The 19575-nt window shown below is 41.9% G+C and overlaps 1 protein-coding gene across 1 annotated transcript in view; it reads right to left on the bottom strand.

Moving 5' to 3' along the window:
• FBXW8 (F-box and WD repeat domain containing 8) overlaps positions 1 to 19575 on the bottom strand; it is a 128477-nt gene that overhangs the window by 102849 nt on the left and 6053 nt on the right. The window contains 1 exon segment of the mRNA XM_035257753.3: positions 8044 to 8148. Coding sequence (XP_035113644.2) covers positions 8044 to 8148 — 105 coding nt within the window.

The raw sequence follows: 19575 nt of genomic DNA, 5'->3' as shown, positions 1-19575 counted from the left end.
TTTGCCTTTGCTACTCCCCTCTGCCAGAGACCTGCACAGCATCCTTCACCCCTCCTTCAGGTCTTTGCTCAAAGGTCACCTTCTCTGCGAAGTCTTCCCTGGCCACTCAGAAGTGCAACCCCCATATCACCTCGACTGTCTTGTTCTTTTCCGTAGCACTCACTGGCATCTGATAACTCTATGTAATCATGTGTTTACTGCATACAATGGAAGCTGTATGAGAAGCAGGTTTTTTATGTTTTGCTCTCAGCTGTCTTCACTATACAGAACAGTACCTGGCACACAGTCAGCCCTATATAAATAACTGAATGAGATAAAGAGTAAGTCCAACTGTTTTTTAAAAAATTGGATTGCTTTTATTCTCAAAGGTCATAGAGACAGCTCAGCTCCTGGCATGTGCTGCCCTCCATAGGCTCTTCCTTCTTCACATGTATTATTTTGCTTTCTGCTTTTTTTCTATTAAATTTTTTAATTGTGGAAAAGTTCAAACACATAAAAGTCAAGTGAACAGTATAAAGAACTCCAAAGTACCCACTGCTTAGTTCAATGTTCATTTGCCATTCTTGTTTCACCAGCTCCCAATCTGTTTTTTAGAGTGATTTTTGCCTTTCTCTAAATTTGTGCTTTAAAGGAGGCAGCCACAATAATTACATGAATTAAAAGCAACTCCTGAGGACACTGGGTCTTGAGCATACAAGGAACCTTCCAGAACTTCCTGATAGAGAAGTCTGGTGGCAAGGGTGAACGTGAAGAACTAAGGGAACCCTGCCAGCAACCACAGGTCTGCAGAATCATTTCTGCCAGGAAAATCAATTCAGCCTCACTTGGCTCTGGATTCCTGACTTTCACAGACTTCATTAAGATTATAGATCATTAGCTATAAGCGCCTGGATTTTAGTTTCTCTACATGGACATAAAATCACATTTTCCTTGAAACTTGAAATACCATAATCTAATATACTGGTCTTTAGTTCTAGAATTACTTATTTTGCTGTCACCTACTTCTTGCTCACCAATATTATCAAACATTTCAAGTTTTTAAGCTCTTCGTCCTCCCTCTTCTTCTTTACTGCTTTGTTTATGCACGTTTTTCCTGTCTTTTACTTGAAAAACATGACATCGTTACTTAGGAAGCGAAATTCCTAAAATTACACATTAGGAAATACACAGAACTAAACTATATGTTAAAAAACTGAAAACAGAATTACAGAGATGGAGAACAGAGCAGTGGTTTCCAGGGGTTAGGGATAGAGCTGGGGGTGGACTTGAGGTTCGCGTGGCTGTAAAAGGCTTTGAAAGGGTAGCACAAGAGATTCTCCCAATGAATGCTCTATATGTTGACTGCAGTGATGGTCACACAAATCCACCTCCATGTAAACTTCCACAGATTCACAAATAAGTGCATGTAGAACTAGTGACATCAATAGGATTTGTGAATTGTACCAACGTCAGTTTCCTGGGGTTTTGCTACTATTCTGCAGTGATACGGGATACTACCAACGGAGGAAACTGTGGGAAGGGTACACAGGAACTCTTGGTATGATTTTTTTGCAACTTCCTATGAATTTATAGTAATTTTTAAAGTTTAAAAAGTGAATGTTGGTAAATACCTAAAAGCCATCACTCCTCAGAATTATTCATGTTGTAATATAATGGCAGACTTACTTTTCGCCTAAAAACCAATTTGTAAATCTGAAATCAACAACTGTGTCATTGTTATTCACTAAAAAATAGTATCCTTTAAATGCCAGGAGTCCTGTGGGCACAAAAAAAGATGAACAGAAAATGATAGATAGCAAGATTATAAAGCTGTTCAATGAACTGTCCAACAAGTAACTCTGCTTACTAAAAGCCACACTATTTGCAAGACGTTTTGGCAAGAAACACTCCCACAGAGATATTAAGTCCCCCGAGGGACAACTATTGAAAGGAAGGAGCTGGAGCTCTTAGCATCAAAAGTACACAAGGATTACAAACTAATGTAGTGGGACTTCAGTTCTGAAAACACAAAGCCTCCGAAGCAGAAAAGAGGAGGGGATGTGGAAAGGAGACAAAGTCAAAGCAAAATCAGTCGCCGGCATGGTTTGTGGGATAATTAAATCTCAAAGGCCTCCCAGTAACAGAGTTTCTTACTGTTAGTCAGTTACCAATTTGGCATAAAGATCTAAGCAAACAGGTTTTCTCCAAGGGCATACATTTAGTTCATGGTGCCAATTCTACATAACTGGCCCAATTTCACTAAAATCCCAAGGCACCTAGATTAAAAGAGAGATGGAGAGAGAGAAAAAAAGCAAGCCCCTCTAAAATAAAATCGTAACACAGCAGGACATTCCACAGAAGAACTTCCTCCCTGTTTCAGAATAAAAACACCCCAAGAAACAAATGAAAATGCTACTGATTTTTATTACTTTGTGGTTTTAATTTTAACGATTGATGCATCAAAGCCAATTCTACAAACTACTAGCCACCTATTGTCATTCTCATGTAAGAGCACCATAGAAACCTTAACTTCACAGATCACAGCCAACTTAGTCACTGCACCCTAACGGGGTTCTGTTTAAGAATATTTTCTATACTTATACATGTGCTCTAAAAACTGGGTTAACAACAACAACCAAAAGCCAAATCCAACTGGCCACAGAGGAGAGAATTCTGGTGGACAATTGGACTACTGTGTTGCAAATGAAACTGTTCGCACCTGCAGAATAATCTCACCAGCATAACCAATCTACCCTGTAATGCAGCCCCACTGTACCAAAAGGGGATCTCTTCTTCCACTAGATCCTATCTTTCTCTGATAAACTCTTTGGATGAGAAAACCAGCAGCAGATGTGAAAGCCACATGGCCCTCTACAAAACAGGAGAGCAGAAAGCAATGTTAAAAGAAATGATTTCTTAAACAGCAGCTCGCTATCAAGAATGAAGATTTTATCGTCTAATGCTGACTTTGTGTAAAGCAGCTAGCTATTAGACCCTGTTCCAAGACTTCGGCTAACAGCATCAGGCTGAAATCCAGGAATTGGCCTCACTTAGCTATACTCTTGTTTTCAACTCTTGGGAGCAGGGCCAATGTGTAAAGTTAGAATATAACAAATCAAATTTCCAAGGGGAATGAAAACAATATGGGTACTCATGCTTAGTGCATCTGATAGGCTCTGAGCAGAGTTTATATTTCAGCACATTTTTAAAGTGAATTTGAGTCTTTAAATAATTTCCATCATTTCCCAGACACACATTCTGCATCAAAAAATATTTGCCAATGCCCCAACTTAAGCAATACTGCAACAGTCCAAGAACATTAAAAATCCTTTCAAATTCATATTCAAGTAGAAAAATGATTAAGCAAAATGCTTCATAAAGAAAGAGGAGAATGGCTGGGTGCAGTGGCTCACGCCTATAATCCCAGCACTTTGGAAGGCCGAGGCGGGTAGAACTCCAGGTCAAGAGTTCGAGACCATCCTGGCCAACACAGTGAAACTCCATCTCTACTGAAAATACAAAAATTAGCTGAGCGTGGTAGCACACACCTGTAGTCCTAGCTACTCAGGAGGCTGAGGCAGGAGAATCACTTGAACCCGGGAGGCGGAGGTTGCAGTGAGCCGAGATTGTGCCATTGCACTCCAGCCTGGCAACAGAGTGAGACTCCATCTCAAAAAAAAGAAAAAAGAATTTAAAAAAATCTAAATGGTCCTGTATCATGTGTGACTTCACTGAACTGCCATGGAGGTAGCAAGCTGCAGAGTCCAGATTTGGCTACAGTTTTCACCACTCTCAAACCGCCTTCCTATGCTGAACGTCATAGTCTCCGTGGTGCTTTCAATTTTAGTGTGCAGTTTTCCTACCACTGAATTTTGCGATCCCTTTCTCTTAAATCTATAAACAACTGTGTAAAATGCATGATAGAATCCAGGGATGAAAATGCTAAGCACTAAACAAACTAATGTTTTGGCAGTTATGGAGAATGGATACTCCAGTGTCTCCTAGAGAATACAGTTGTCCATCAAAAGCCAAATGGTTAGCAATCGTACACCCATTTAACTTATGAGCAATCAACAGAAATCTAAAAATGTAATACAATACATTAACAGAAGGGGAAAAACGATATAATCATGTCAGTTGCAGAAAAAGCATTTGACAAAATTCAAGATCCTTTCATGATAAAAACTCTTAATAAATGAGGCATAGAAAGAACCTTAACACAACAGAGGAGGTATGTGACAAAACCAAAGCTAACCTCATACTCAGTGAAAAGTTGAAAGCTTTTCTTCAGGAATAAGACAAGGATGTGCACTCTGACCACCATTCAACATAGTATTAGAAGTCCCAGTCACAGCAATTAGGTAACAGAAAGAAAGAAAAGGCATCCAAATAGGAAAGGATGAAGTTAAACGGTCCCTGTTTACAGACAATATAAACGTAAACATAGAAAACCCTAAATACTCCACCAATAAACTAATAAACGAATTTGGTAATGTTGCAGGGTACAAAGTCAATATACAAAAATCATTAGAACACACCAACAACAAGCTATCTGTAAATGAAGTCAAGAAAATAATCCCATTCACAATAGCCACACCAAAAATACTTAGGAACAAATTCAACCAAGGAAGCTGAAGACCAGTATGCTGAAAACTATAAAGCATTAAGAAGAAAAGGGAAGAAGATGTAAATAAATAGAAAGATAATCCATGTTCAAGGGTTGGAAGAATACTATCAAAATGTCCACTCAAAGTGAGTGAAATGCAATCTCTATCAAAATTCCAAAGACATTTTTCACAGACATAGAAAAAACAATGATAAAACATTCATAAAAACACAAAACATCACAAATAGCCAAAGCAATCCTGAGCAAAAAGAACAATGCTGGAGGCATCACAATACCTCATTTCAAAATATACTACAAAGCTATAGCAATGTAAACAGCATGGCACTGGCATAAAAACAGATACACAGACCAACAGAATAGATTTGAGAGCCCAGAAATAAGCCTGTGCATTTACAGTCAATTGATTTTCAAGGAAGGTTCCAAAAAGACACAATGAGGGAAAAAAGTCTCGTCAATAAATGGTGTTGTGAAAACTGGATAGCCACATACAGAAGAATGAAATTAGACCCCATCTCACACTATTATAAAGAAATTAACTTTCACTTGAAGCCAGGAGTTTGAGACTAGCCTGGGCAACCAAGCAAGACCCTATCCCTACAAAAAATTTAAAAGTTAGCTGGTCCTGTTGGCATGAGCCCATAGTCCCAGCAACTCAGGAGGTTGAGGTGGGAAAATCATGTGAGCCCAAGAGTTCAAGGCTACAGTGAGCTATGATCGCACCACTGCATGCCAGCTTGGGCAACAGCATGTCTCAATAAAAAAAAAATAAATGAATTCAAAATGGATTAAAGTCTTAAATGTAAGACTTGCAACTGTAAAACTATAAGAAAGAAAATTAGAGGGAAAACTCCATGACACTGGTATAGATAATGATTTTTTGGATATGACCCCAAAGGAACAGGCAACAAAAACAGACAAATGGAATTACATCAAACTAAAAAGCTCTTGCACAGTGAAGGAAACAATCAGCATAGTACAGAGACAACCTACAAAATGAGAAAAAATATTTCCAAACCATGTATCTGATAAGCAGTTAGTATCCAACATGCTACATAAGGAACTCAAACAACTCAATAGCAAGAAGACAAACAATCCAACTTGAAAATGAACAAAGGACCTGAATAGACATTTCTCAAAAGAAGACATACAGATGGCCAATAGGTATATTTAAAAACGCTCGACAGCACTAATCCTCAAAGAAATGCAAATTAAAATGACACCGGTTAGAACGGCTATTGCCAAAAAGACAAAACAAGTGCTGGCGAAGAGGTGGAGGGAAGGGAACCCTTGCACACTGTTAGTGGGAATGTGAATTAACACAGCCATTAAGGAAATAGAGGTTCCTTAGAATATTAAAAACAGAACTACCATATGATCCAGCAATTCTGGTTGCTGGATATATATCCAAAGGAAGTGAAAACAGTAAGTCAAAGAGATCTCCGTACTCCTAGGTTCGATGCAATGTTATTCGCAACAGCCAAGATACAGAATCAACAGATAAATGGATAAAGATAATGTGGCATATACACACAAAGGAATACTATTCAGTCTTAAAAAAAAAAAAAAAAAAAAAGAAGAAGAAAATCCTGTCATTTACAACATGTTTGAACCTACAGGGCATTATGGTAAGTGAAATAAACCAGGCACAGAAAGACAAATGTTGCATGATCTCACTTAAATGCAGAATCTAAAAAAGTTGAGCTCATAGAAGTAGAGAGTAAAATGGTGGTCACCAGCAGCTGGCGGAGCAGGATGGCAAAGAATACAAAACTTCAGTTAGATGGAAGAAATAAGTTCAGAGCTCCACTGTACAACAGTGACTTCAGTTAGTGATGTCTTGAAAATCACTGAGAGAATAGATTTGAAGTGTTCTCACCACAGAAAATAATTATGTGAGGTAATACATGTTAGTTACCTCCACAGAGCCATTCCACAATGCATAGATATTTCAAAAATCATATTATACCTGATAAACATACATAACTTTGTCCATTTAAAAAAATAAAATCAAATTTTAAAAAAAAAAAAATCAGGCCAGGCGCAGTGGCTCATGCCTGTAATCCTAACACTTTGGGAGGATGAGTTGCGCAGGTCACTTGAGGTCAGGAGTTCGAGACCAGCCTGGCCAACATTACAAGACCCTGTCTCTACTAAAAAAACAAAAATTAGCTGGGCATGGTGGCATGCGCTTGTAATCCCAGCTACTCGGGTGGATGAGGCAGGAGAACTGCTTTAACCCAGGAAGCAAAGGTTGCAGGAAGCCAAGATCATGGCACTGCACTCCAGCCTGGGTTACAGAGCAAGACTCTGTCTCAAGAAAAGAAAAGAAATATCAATCACACACTCTTGGCCAAAAAGGCGAGAACAAAAGAACAATTTTAAGCCTTTGCCTCTCTCAAAATGTGGCCAGAGCCATGCTGGCATCCCCTGCTTAGAGAGCAGACTATTAATGGGGCCGGGCGCGGTGGCTCACACCTGTAATCCCAGCACTTTGGGAGGCCAAGACGGGCAGATTACCTGAGATAAGGAGTTTGAGACCAGCCTGGCCAGTGAAACCATCGCTACTAAAAATACAAAAATTAGCTGGGTGTGGTGGCATGTGCCTGTAGTCCAAGCTACTCAGGAGGCTGAGGCAGGAGAACTGCTTGGACCATGGGAAGGGAGGACAGACGTTGCAGTGAGCCAAGATTGTGCCACAGCACTCCAGCCTGGGCAACAGAGCAAGACTCTGTCTCAAAAAAAAAAAAAAAAAGAAAGAAAATAGACTATCAGGCCAACCCCAGACCTCCTGAATTTGAATCTGCATTTTATCAAGATCCCCCCATGATTCCTATACACAATACAGTTTGGCCTGAATGATATCTCCCATCATTCCACTCCACCGGCATATGACCCAGAGTATGCATGAGATGGGTGACACTGACCTGCAATTCCTTTGGTGGGTCTCAGTTCTCACCTGCCTTGCACATTACTGATTGAGATCCTAAAGTTTAAAGGGTAATTTGGACTATGCACCTAAAACGTGACTTCACTGTTCTGTCCTGGGGCTGACCCTGAGCTACTAACCTAACAACTGGCTTGATTTAACCAAGGGCTCACATCTTTGCATTAAAAACTGTGAGTACATTAACAGCACAGGCAAGCTCAATAAAGGCTGAGCATCAAGTTGTCAGCCACTAGCACGCTGCCACAGGTCAGCCGTAACTCAGGCTGCAGGGAGAAGAGAGCTTTTGGGTCACAGAAAGATACACACCGAGTGGTGATGTGGAATATAATCCTTTAAGGTCAAGGTGGCTTTCCTTCAAGCAATCTTGCCATCCAATTCATTCATTCTGCAAAGTTTTAAATTCTGTAAGTAAATTTCTATTACCCAGGAGTGTCCTATACTTTAATCACTCATTTAGGGAAATCTTGAACATCTGTTGGCGTCAGCTTACCTGTGCACATCTTCCTAGTTCTTTCCTGTCCAAATACTGAAATATATTGATTGCCAATTCGTAAGGCAGTTGGATATCAAAGAAGGGCACATCATTCATTTCATTCTGTGGGGGACAAAAAAGGAAATAAGTTTACAATTCTTAGATATGGAAATAACTCAAATGTACAGGCCCTTTAAATGACCAGAGATATCCTTAGGTGGTGACAAGACAGTTGAGGCTGTTTCCCAGGAGGTAGGCATCCGCACTGTTTCACCAGGCAGTCATGGAACTATTGCAGAACCTGCCAGCCATCCACCATTCTCAGACTCCCACACGTCTCCACTCCTCATATCTACTTATGAAACTTGTATGCCCATTTCCCATCGTGCTTCACAGAGCAGCAGGGGTGCTATCTTCCAGCCTTGTGTATGGCACAGCAATCAGTGCCAAGGTCTGTGGAGAGGCTCCTGACTTCTAAGGAAAGGTAAGCAGCAAGCAGCCAAGAAAGTGAGCCTTGAAATCAGGGAAGCCACCCCTCCTCCCGGGGCAACCGCCACTATTCCCAAGTAGGAAGGGAGTGGGTACCCACAGCTAGAGAAAAGCTGCTTTAGGTCACTAAGGGGTTTTCACTGGGAAAAGAATAGGGCTACAAACGAGAGCAAAAAGTAAACAAGCGGAACACTGCTCTTGATCACAGTGAACGCCACCTCTCCTTGACCACTGGCAAAGTGCAAGGTTTCCCAATGTTCTCAGGGGCTTACACTGGTTAACCTGAGCGAGCCAGGGCAAACAAAGCAGTTCTTCTTCGGTGTCATTTATTAATGCAGAGAAATCAGAGCTCGCCTGCCTTTGGATAAGCAATTAGAGATGAGGTAACAGGCTTTACTTGAGAGATAAGGCTGTCATGACGATCCTGGTAGCACAAAGAAATATGAGTGTGAAACAGAAAAAAAGCCAAATGTACGTAAGTACCCCTCTGCCTGTTCCCAATCCACCTGCCAAAGCTCACTTTGGTATGTGCTTCTGCAAAGCTAGGAAAAGCTGTGCTCTTTGTCCCAATAGCATTCGCTTAATAAAACCCATTTTTAATAAGCTTTGGCTGACATCAGTGACTTAGTGCTTGCAAGCAAATTGTTAATTCACCACTCAAACGCAGCAGTCTTACATACTGCAAGGCTGCTGTCTCAAAACAAAAATCGCCTCATTGTTTTTAAGGGAGTGTAAGCACTGATTTAGACCCTACCAAGACTCTGGAATGAAATTTCTGTTCATCTAGGGGTCTCGGGACTAAAAGATATCCCAGAGCATAAAAAGGAAATGCAGTATTTAACTGTAAAAACAGTGCAAAGGATGAAGGCCAAAAGGGTTCTCTGGAGGAAAAAAAGAGTAAGAGTTGACAGCTCTCTGTGGGCAAAGAGAAGGAACAGAATGTTAAATCAAGAGAAATTTTGGCCGTACAGAAAAACACAGGAAAAAAAATCTGCAAGTGTAATTAGAAGGCTCAGGGGTTCGTGCCTAAAAAAATAAAGGAAAGTCATTGGTTTAATGTCAGGCTCCTTCCCCTCCCACAACTAATCGGTTTCACTCATCAGGAAAAAGAGGCATCACTTTCTCTCTCGGCCTAGATACAACTTGAGACTCCTCAAATCAACACTGGAGGGAGTCACTGTTTGTTTGCCAAGGAAAGCAGCACTCAAGATGAAACTTTCCTTTGCAATTGTGGTCCTCCTCCTACTTTCTTTTTAGGATTTTGACTTTGTGGAGAGGACTACTTTACCTACTTGGTAAAAAAATAAGAGAAAAATGTTCCTTATCCTCATACAAATAAAGCCAAAGAAAAGCCTGTGTTCACTGAATCTGAAGTCTCGTTTAGCCTTTCCCTCTTAGAGACTTGCCAGGCATTGCTTTCTTCTATTTAGGACTGACTATGAACTGGTTTTTGGGCTTGACACTACTCCACAGAGGCACAGGACATCATCTTTGTTTTTAGCTATTCTGATGCAGAAAAGTCACACTTCTGGTAACAGGAGCCTTCCAGTTTTGTTTTTGTTGTTGTTGTTGTTGTTTTGTTTTGTTTTGAGACGGTCTTGCTCTGCTGCCCAGGCTGGAGTGCAATGGCGTGATCTCAGCTCACTGCAACCTCCCAGGTTCAAGCGATCCTCCTGCCTCAGCCTCCCAAGTAGCTGGGATTACAGGCGCCTGCCACCACACCTGGCTAATTTTTGTATTGTTTTTAGTAGAGATGGGGTTTCACCATGCTAGCCAGTCTGGTCTCAAACTCCCGACCTCAGGCAGTCTGACTGCCTCGGCCTCCCAAAGTGCTGGGATTACAGGCGTGAGCCACAGTGCCCACCCCAAGCCTTCCATCTTTTGTCTACTCAGTTGGCTTAGCCTCTACCCTCATCCTGGGAGACAATGCCTGTACCTTGGCACACCCTAGCCCTGCCAGGTATCCTTGATACCAACCACCATAATCTCTGGGATGCAACACAGCTTGGAGGTTCAGAGCAAAGACTCAAACTGATAAACCTGTTCGGCCACCTTACCAACAAGCAACCAGGCTAAGTGCATCTGTGCTTCCTCATCTGCAAAACAGATATAACCACTCTATGAAATAGGTATGCTATTAAGAAGAAAAATGAGACCCATGCTGGTCTCATTGTTAATGCATGCAGTATGATGGTTCTTGATCATTTAAAAGTTCTGAAGGGCAACCACTGTTTCAAAGCATTGAATTGAAATTCTGTGAAAGGCATTACACAGCCAAACTTAAAACAAAAACAAAACAGTGCCCTCAAAATTACGATCTAAACTCCAAAAGAGATCAAGTCCTGGACTTTCATGTAGATGACCTTCTGTGGCTAACCACTGGAAAATGGCAGGGTAAAAAACAGAAACCAATACACTAAAGGATGGTCCACATCTTAGAAAATATGTAGACCCCACCCCCCACACCAAAGGTGAGGAGATCAAATGCTCAAGTTTCATGCTGCACACTTAGAATAATTCCAGCAAGACATTCTATCAATGGTCCTTGTCATAGATACTGCCGTGGGTCACTCAGATGCCCCCTTCGGGTCCCCCTCATTCCCCTAGATGAAAATGCTGCCTGCTGTTGAATCATAGCTGAGTCCATTCCTAGGCAATGCCTTTGGCCAAACGAGCTGCCTCACCCAAGTTGCAACCCCTCCAACCCTCTAGGGCAGCCTGCATCCAATGACTAGTCCATGGCTGGGTACAAAGGCCTGGCCCCCTTGCTCAGTTCAGGACCTCTCTGAACAGAAAACCCGCTAAACCACCTACATGCAAATCTCCATCTCAGAGTGTAGTTTTTGAAAAGCAATAGACATGACTCATGATAGTCCTGTGTTCAATATATTCCCAAGGGTTCTGTTGCACACCTGCAGAGACATTAGTCCAGGTAAGCTACTTCCCTCTCCCCTACTCAAGGAGGGTACTAGAATGCAGGTGAGTGACGTCACTACACCAGCCAACCAACAAACCAGAGTAAATTCAAGGTTAAGTAACTGATTCATCAACTTCGGTTTGTTATTATTGGAAATATCATTTGGGAAACACCTTACGAGAGGCAGAGCCGTGAGCATATTTGGCCCTGTGGCTGAAAACACACCTCGTTTATAGGTGTGGATGATTTGACAAGGATATGAAGCCACATCCTGGACAAAAGCTGTGGCCTAGTAACCACGTAAATCCTGCTACTGTAGCGGCAGCAGAATGTCTTAGGCACTCTGATTGGGTACTTCCCACAGTTCATAAATGTAGGTTAAAAATACTACTTGCTACTAGTGTGCAGAGAAATACTTTCTTATCTAAAAGATGCTATCAGCCAGAGGTTGGTTAACGGACATAGAAGTGCAGCTAGACAGGAGGCGTGAGTTCTGGTGTTCTGTAGCACTACAGGGTGACTATAATTCAAAACAATTTAGTGCATATTTTCAAATAGCTAGAAGAGCAAATTTTGAATGTTTACAACACAAATAATAACTGTTTTAGGTGTCAATTACCCTGATTTGGTCCATATACATTGTATATATGTATCACACTGTGCCCCATAAATATGTACAACTATAATGCATCAATTAAAAATAAAAAATAAATAAAAGGTGCTATCGGTCTTCCGCCTAGACTACTATGAAGCACACAGCCATCCAAAAAGTTTTGGGTCACATTAACCCAACTCTATACTGACTTAAAAACATGAAAATGGACATCCTGGTATTTTGGAAACAAAGATATTCCAACAAGAAGGAAAAGGAATTAAAGACACTGGAAATATGAATATAGGGAAATTTGGTCAAACTATAAAAATATCAATGTGGCTACAATGTTTAGAGAAAATAATTTTGCAGTAGTGCTCCCAGCAATGTGAGACTAGCCAAATTTATTCTATAGGAGACCAATAAATTCAAAATATTAGTATTCCTTCAATGTTAGGGAAAGTATCAGTTTGATAACATACAACTTGCTTTTAGTTCTCTGACAATGGCTCAGACATCGATTCTGTATCACTACTGCAGACTTTTGCCCTGTATTATACATCAAAATCACCTGTGGAATTAAAAAAAAAAATGCCCAGGGCCCTACCCAGACCTACTGCCCTGCATTTCCAGGGATAGGACTAATGCACCGTTTTTTCTTTTTTTTGAGACAGAGTCTCACTCTGTTGCCCAGGCTAGAGTGCAGTGACATGATCTTGGCTCAATGAAATCTTCACCTCCCACTTTCAACTGATTCTTGTGTCTCAGCCTCACAAGTAGCTGAGATTACAGGCACACATCACCACACCTAGCTAATTTTTGTAGTTTTTAATAGAGACAGGGTTTTGCCATGTTGGCCAGGCTGGTCTCGAACTCCTGGCCTCAAGTGATCCCCCCGACCTTGGCCTCCCAGAGTGCTGGGATTACAGGCATGAACCACTGCACCCCACCTCAAGTACCTCTTTCTCCGGCAATCCTCATGCACATTAAAAGTTGAGAACACAACCCTACATCATAGGCAGATATAAAAATCTATCCATCCCCTCTTTCCTAATCAAGGGGGGAAAAAAAAACTACAAAGGGGTCATATTACTTGGTTAACTTAAAGTCAGTGAATACTAGATTTTCCCAAAGTCTACTGGACTTACTCCAAAAACACTGAGAGAAATTGCAAAGAGATCCATCCCTAGGGAGGCTGATTTGTATTCCTACGTGCTAATGTAAGACTAATTCTGTAAATGGATTGGTTTTGTGCCTTACTGTTAGAAATTTAATCTGTCTTCTCTTGTTTAATAGAAGAAGGGATAATTACTAAGAGCCAAAGCAGTAAAAAGTGAAGAAACTGACTTAAGGTTTTTGTTCCCAATGTACATCTCCAGGGCAAAGAGAACATGAAAGATCCCTCTGGGTGGTGGTTTAGGAAACTGAGAAAAGCACCTTGAGTTCAAAGAAGAGATTTGCAATAACATTTCTACTAAATCTATGACTGAAAGGAGATTGTTCTCTAAAGGCATTTATCTCAACTTTCCACATACTGCAAAAGCTGAGTAGAGCAGACCCACACAATCTCAGTAGCAGAAACAGATGAGTTTCAGTTTCACCTGTGTCTTCTTTGAGAAGAAAAAAAAACTGGTTGGCTGGTTGTGAGGGTGAGAAGGTCTGAAAGGCAGTCAAGATAAATAGGCATCCATTTATAATCCACAACTGGTCTTGACATATATATTCTGATAAACACACAGAAAAAAAAAGTCAGAAATACGCCAGGCACAGTGGCTCACATCTGTAATCCCAACAGTTTGGGTGACCGAGGTGGGCAGATTATTAGGGGCCAGGAGTTCAAGACCAGCCCAGGTAACACAGTGAGCCATCCTCTCTAGAAAAAATTCAAACAAATTAGCCAGGTGTGGTGGCGCCTCCCAGCTACTCAGGAGGCTGAGGTGGGAGGATCACTTGAGCTTGGGAGGTCGAGGCTACAGTGAGCCATGATCACACCACTGCACTCCAGCCTAGACAAAAGAGAGAGATCCTGTCTCAAACAGGAAACAAAAAACGAATGTCAGAAACACATCAAAATGTAACAATGGTAGCCTCTAAGCAATGACATCACTAAAGATTCTTATTTTCTTATTTCTATTCTTCTGAACTTCCTAAATATTTCTACAGTGAGCACATGGTATTTTCACAGACACACAAAAGCAACACACTTTTAAAGTAAGATAATTTATGTTCAAAATACTCTCTAAATTCAGGGCCACACAAGGTGCTAGGGGGAAGAGAGCTGCTGTTAGCAAGTACATAAGAAATGGAGTCCACACTCAGAGAGCTAAAATCTTTGTAGAGATAAGTCACTGTCATGTAAAATGAAATAAATACAGGAGACTACAACAGGCAATATAGATCATCCCCCAAGGTACTCCAAAGTTCATTAGTAAGCCAACTATATAGAAGTTGGAAATCATTTCTCCTAACAAACAATGCTATAAAGAGCGGCTAAGCTCCCAAGCGGTGCACAAAAAACCAATTTATCTCTTAATGTTTAACCTAATCCCCATGCCTAGCTATGAGGAAGAGCAAAAGGTATTCAATAAATATTTGTCGATCACAAGTGCGGGTGATAAAAGTGAACTACAGTACTACAGAATCTAACTAGCTCAGTGCCTTGCACACAGTAGATGCACAATAAATGTCCATGGAATTTGATTTATCCTTTTTTTACGGGAATAGGCTTTCCAGCTTCAAGACACATTCTCACTCCCCTGGGGACTCTGACAAGGAAAGAAGGTAGAAGACGCCAACCTAAAGACAAGCAAGTGCTGGGGGAAAACCCAGGAGGCTGGGTGTGGTGGTGAAGGAGGGTGATGTGAAGCAAAATGGGGTAGGCCTCTGCTTTGAGCCCCCTTTTAGGGTAAACTGGGATCTGAGCTTCAGAACACAGCAGAGAGAGAAGACAAGAAGAGGAGAAGCTTCAGGCTCCAGACAGGTACCAGGGTGGGCATGGTATTGTTAATGAAATGCAAAAAGATGTTCACATTAAGGGTCCCAGACACTGCAGGCACATTCCCACCATCAGGATTGGCTATAGAATTTGTGGGGTCCCTTGGTCAAAAATGATTAAGAATTTCAAGGGAACAGAGCACTGAACTAAGTGTGGGTCCTGGCCACCATAGAACCTTTCACTTGCCTTCTGGGCCTAGAATCCCCTCATCCTGATCTCTGTATGTTCACTCCCTCACCTCCTTTAAGTTTTCCACAAAATGTGACCTTCCCAGAAAGACTTTGTTGGACAGCACTATTGAAAATTACAGCCCCTCCCCTGACAGATACACTGTATCCACTCCGCTTTTTTCCCCAGAACACTTATTTATTACCTGACAATTATTTGACCATTGTCTAACTCTCTATTCCCCTGAATGTAAGTTATACAAGGACACATGCCTTTTTCTGTCTTATTCGATGCATATTCTCAGTGCCTAGAACAGTGGCTGGTACTAAGAAGACGCTTAATAAATATCTGTGGGATGAATGAATGAAACCCAAGCTGATTCACGCAGCAGATCCTTCCAACAAAGACCTGATGTAAGTCACAGTTGTTCTGGTACACACAGGCCTCATTTCAAAACGTTCCTAAGTAGAGGCCTGTTTGTATTTATGAATTCGTGAATAACGTGAAAAACCGAATGCCACTGAAGATAAGAACTTTTTAGTTGGGGGAAAGGGAGAGATTTGCGCTGGAGAAATCAGGGAAGAATTAACACGGGAGATGGAACTCAAGCTGAGCTTTAAAAGGCAGGCAAAGGACAGGAAAGAGGCAAGAATGTTATTCCAGGTAAGTCAATTCATGAGTACACATTTGGTTTGGTTTGCTGTCTCACTGCTTCTTAGCCAGAAGAAAAGGGTTTACATTAGGGAGCTTCCTTATTTGTATTTAACTTAAAAATAGAAGAAAGTTAAGCCATTAAATCTATCTTGTTGGCAACATAAATGCAGGATCTGACAGGTTAAATATTGACATGGGGAGTGATAAATATTGCCAGCAGTATTAAAACTTATAGCAGCCCTAAAACTCCGTATCTGAACCTGGAAGGATGCTTTGAATGTTCAAGGGTTCTAACCACCTCAGAGCCTCTTTATAAAGTTGCTGTCAGAAGCAGATAATTTTGCCCACGTTATTTCAACTCAGCAAATGTAGACAGAGCCTCTACTGTGCTAGTAAAGGCAGGTGGAGGCAGAATGGTAAGGCAACAGATCCCGCCCTCCAGAGATTCACAAGAGATGCTAAGGGCTAATCAGTGGTAAGTTTTGGCAAAGAAGTAAAACAGCACAGCAAACTCTTCTGAGTACTAATTATAACAGCACCAGCTTAACTGTATCGGCCCCTTTCTGTACTCCGGGCTCGGTGCTAAGCAAGTTCCATGCCTTATTTCATTGCCTCTTCATAAGACAGGTACTAACATCATCATCATTTGACAGCTAAGACAGGGTAAATTAACCTGCCCAAGGCAAACTGATAGCAGCAGAGCCTGAACCTGAACTCGGGCCTACCAGACTGCAGAGCCCAGCCCCATAGCCAAGGCTGTCCTGACTCCATTAATGTCATGTTTTTAGTTAAAAGAAACAAGACTTTAGGGCTCTCTGAGGACAAGAAGCCATTCTGTTTACTGCTGATTCCCCAGCATTGAGCTGATCAATGAATATACATTGGATGAACAGAAAACACAGTCGCCCCCCCTTATCCAGTTTTGCTTTCCACAGCATCAGTTAATCACAGTACAATATTATGAGACCCCCACATTCATGTTTATTATAGTATATTGTTGTAATTGTTCTATTTTTTTGTTGCTGTTAATCTCTTACTGTGCCTTGTTTATAAACTTTATCATTGGTCTGTGTGTATAGGAAAAAAACATGGTATAAATAGGGTTCAGTACTATCTGTATTTTCAAGCACCCACTGGGGTTCCTAAAGTGTATCCCCAGTGGATAAGGTGAGCCTACTGTACTCCCAGAGTTAGTGCTGTGTCACACACCCACCTAAAGTGGGTATCAGTTATTGATGGTTTTCCTGCCCAATATCCACTTCCTCTCTTGAAGAAACCATCCCACTCTCTCTCTTAGTCAACATGATTTAGGCGGAGCTGACCTCACCTTTATCTTCAGGAATGGGCAATGAATACAAGTCTGGTCAATTTGAATCAGTGATTGGCTCAAAGGTGGAACCATGACCCAGTTTGCACCAATGGGAATTTAGGTTCATGACTTGTTGCTCTTTCCCGAGTTGCTAGGCAGATAGAATGTAAGACTAGAGTGGCTGGTAGCCGCTTTTCCCCAAGAGGAGAGCCTGTCTGTGAATAAAGCCAACAAAAGGAAAACAGGATTAAGAGAAGGCAACTCCTACTTACCTTAGATAAGCACCCAAACAAACACTACCACGTGGAATTCTGAGTTACAGTAATCAACAGATTCCAGTTTGCGTAAAGTCAGTTTGGGTTTTTTAAGCCAGTCTGAGTTGGGTGCTTGTTGCTTACAGCCCAGAGTCCTGATACACCACCTAAATAAAAATGGGGCCCAAGCAAGTGGGTATCACAACCACTCCACTGAAGAAAGCAGCACACTTGCAGTTGTACTCAGGTATATCCATTATCTCCAAGAAGCCTGGGTTTATGGAAAGAGAAGGGAAGACAACAGCAGAGAAAGTGCTGACTGCCTCTCAAATTCTGACCAGGTATGTGTTGTTTCTTTCGTTAGTTTACTTACACTAAAAACACTATCAAGTGCCAATTTAGGTATTCCCAACTCATCACCTAAAAAGAAATGGATGCTAAGCACTATTATTAAAAGCTTCATAAAAGATGAGGCTTGGGAGGAATCCCGCATTTTCCTTTTTTTTTTTGAGACAGAGTCTCGCTCTGTCACCAGGCTGGAGTGCAGTGGTGTGATCTTGGCTCACTGCAACCTCTGCCTCCCAGGTTCAAGCAATTCTCCTGCCTCAGCCTCCGAGTAGCTGGGACTACAGGTGCGCACCACCACGCCAAGCTAGTTTTTTGTATTTTAGTAGAGACAGGGTTTCACCATGTTGGCCAGGATGGTCTTGATCTCCTGACCTCATGATCCACTCTCCTTGGCCTTCCGAAGTGCTGCAATTACAGGCGTGAACTACCGCGCCCGGCCAAGTCCTATGTTTTCATGTCAGCTTTGCTTGCCCATCAGAGGTTCTGGCCTATACCCAGCCAGATGACACTCGAAGGCAGCACTGCTCACCTACCTATCCAAAGGCAACTTCACTCTTGACTGCTAACTTACTAGTTGTTTTCACTCTAGTGATAGACACTGAAGACTCTCAAGTGAAGGAGACTGCACCAGAAATACAACAGGGTGCACTAATGAAAGTGTGCCAAAGGTTGAGAAGAAACCAGGGCAGAGAGAAAGTGTAAGAAGGTGATACCGGATTTTATTTCCCATTCATGTCAACTGGATCAGCTTCTGTTAGAGATTCTGGAGAGTCCCAAATGGAATGAACTCTTCCTTTCAGGAGCCACCCGTGGATGAAGAAAGGATTCTTGGGAAGGCACAAGGCAAAGACAATAATATGGTTACCCAAGGCAGATCTAGCCCACAGGCAGGTTTTGTTTAACCTGCAGTGTTAGCACCTAAAATTTTGTTAATTCTTTTAGTTACCAAAAATTAAAAATGGGAAGAGTTTGTGAGGCAGATTGACAGTGATGGCCCCAAATCTGTTCATGTCTCTCTGTAAGCAAGCACTTGGGTAAATCCACACTGACTCTGGACTTGGCCACATGACAGTACAAACACGACCTACGCAGACTTCAAAAGCACCACTGCATCTGGCCATTGGGGCTTGCCCTCGATTCTCTCGTAACTCTGAGAAAGCCCACTTGGGGCTAAGCTGCTATATGATGACTCATAACCCAGAGACACACCTGTCTCTCCTTCCCTCTCCATCTCCCCCTCCCCTCCCCCCCCCGCCTCTTCTCTCTCTCTCTCTCTCTCACACACACACACACACACACACACACACACACACACAGAGCCAATTTGTCAACCCCAAAAGCAGACCAGCCTGGGTGACTGCAGCTAACCTCAGACACAGGAGTGAGCTCAACCATGCCCAGCCCAAGCTGCCAGCCTACAAAATGGTGAGCTAAATAGTGGTTGTTTGAAGCCAAAGTTTTGGATGGTGGTTTTTAAGTGAGACAGAATCTATGTTGCCCAGTCTGGTCTCAAACTCTTGGGCTCAAGCAATCCTCCTGCCTCAGTTCCCCCAGCAGCTGGGAGTACAAGTGTGTGCCACCATGCCCAGCTTGGATGGTTTTCTCATGCAGAAAAAACTGAGAGTCCACACAAAAACACATATTGCCAATTTTTTAAAAATCTAAAGACCTTACAACACTAGGACCACATTCCTACAGGGCAATAACCAGCTAATGGGGCCAGTGGCTACTACCCTGACCTCAGCCACAGCATGTATTTCCCAATGTGTCTTTATCATCTCGCTCATGCTGTGGTCAAGTTCTGCTGTCATGTCATCTCATTAT

Source organism: Callithrix jacchus, chromosome 9 (assembly GCF_049354715.1).
Source record: "Callithrix jacchus isolate 240 chromosome 9, calJac240_pri, whole genome shotgun sequence".
Classification (NCBI taxonomy): Eukaryota; Metazoa; Chordata; class Mammalia; order Primates; family Cebidae; genus Callithrix; species Callithrix jacchus.
The sequence above is the reverse complement of the archived record's forward strand: the minus strand, read 5'-3'. Positions and strand labels throughout refer to the sequence as shown.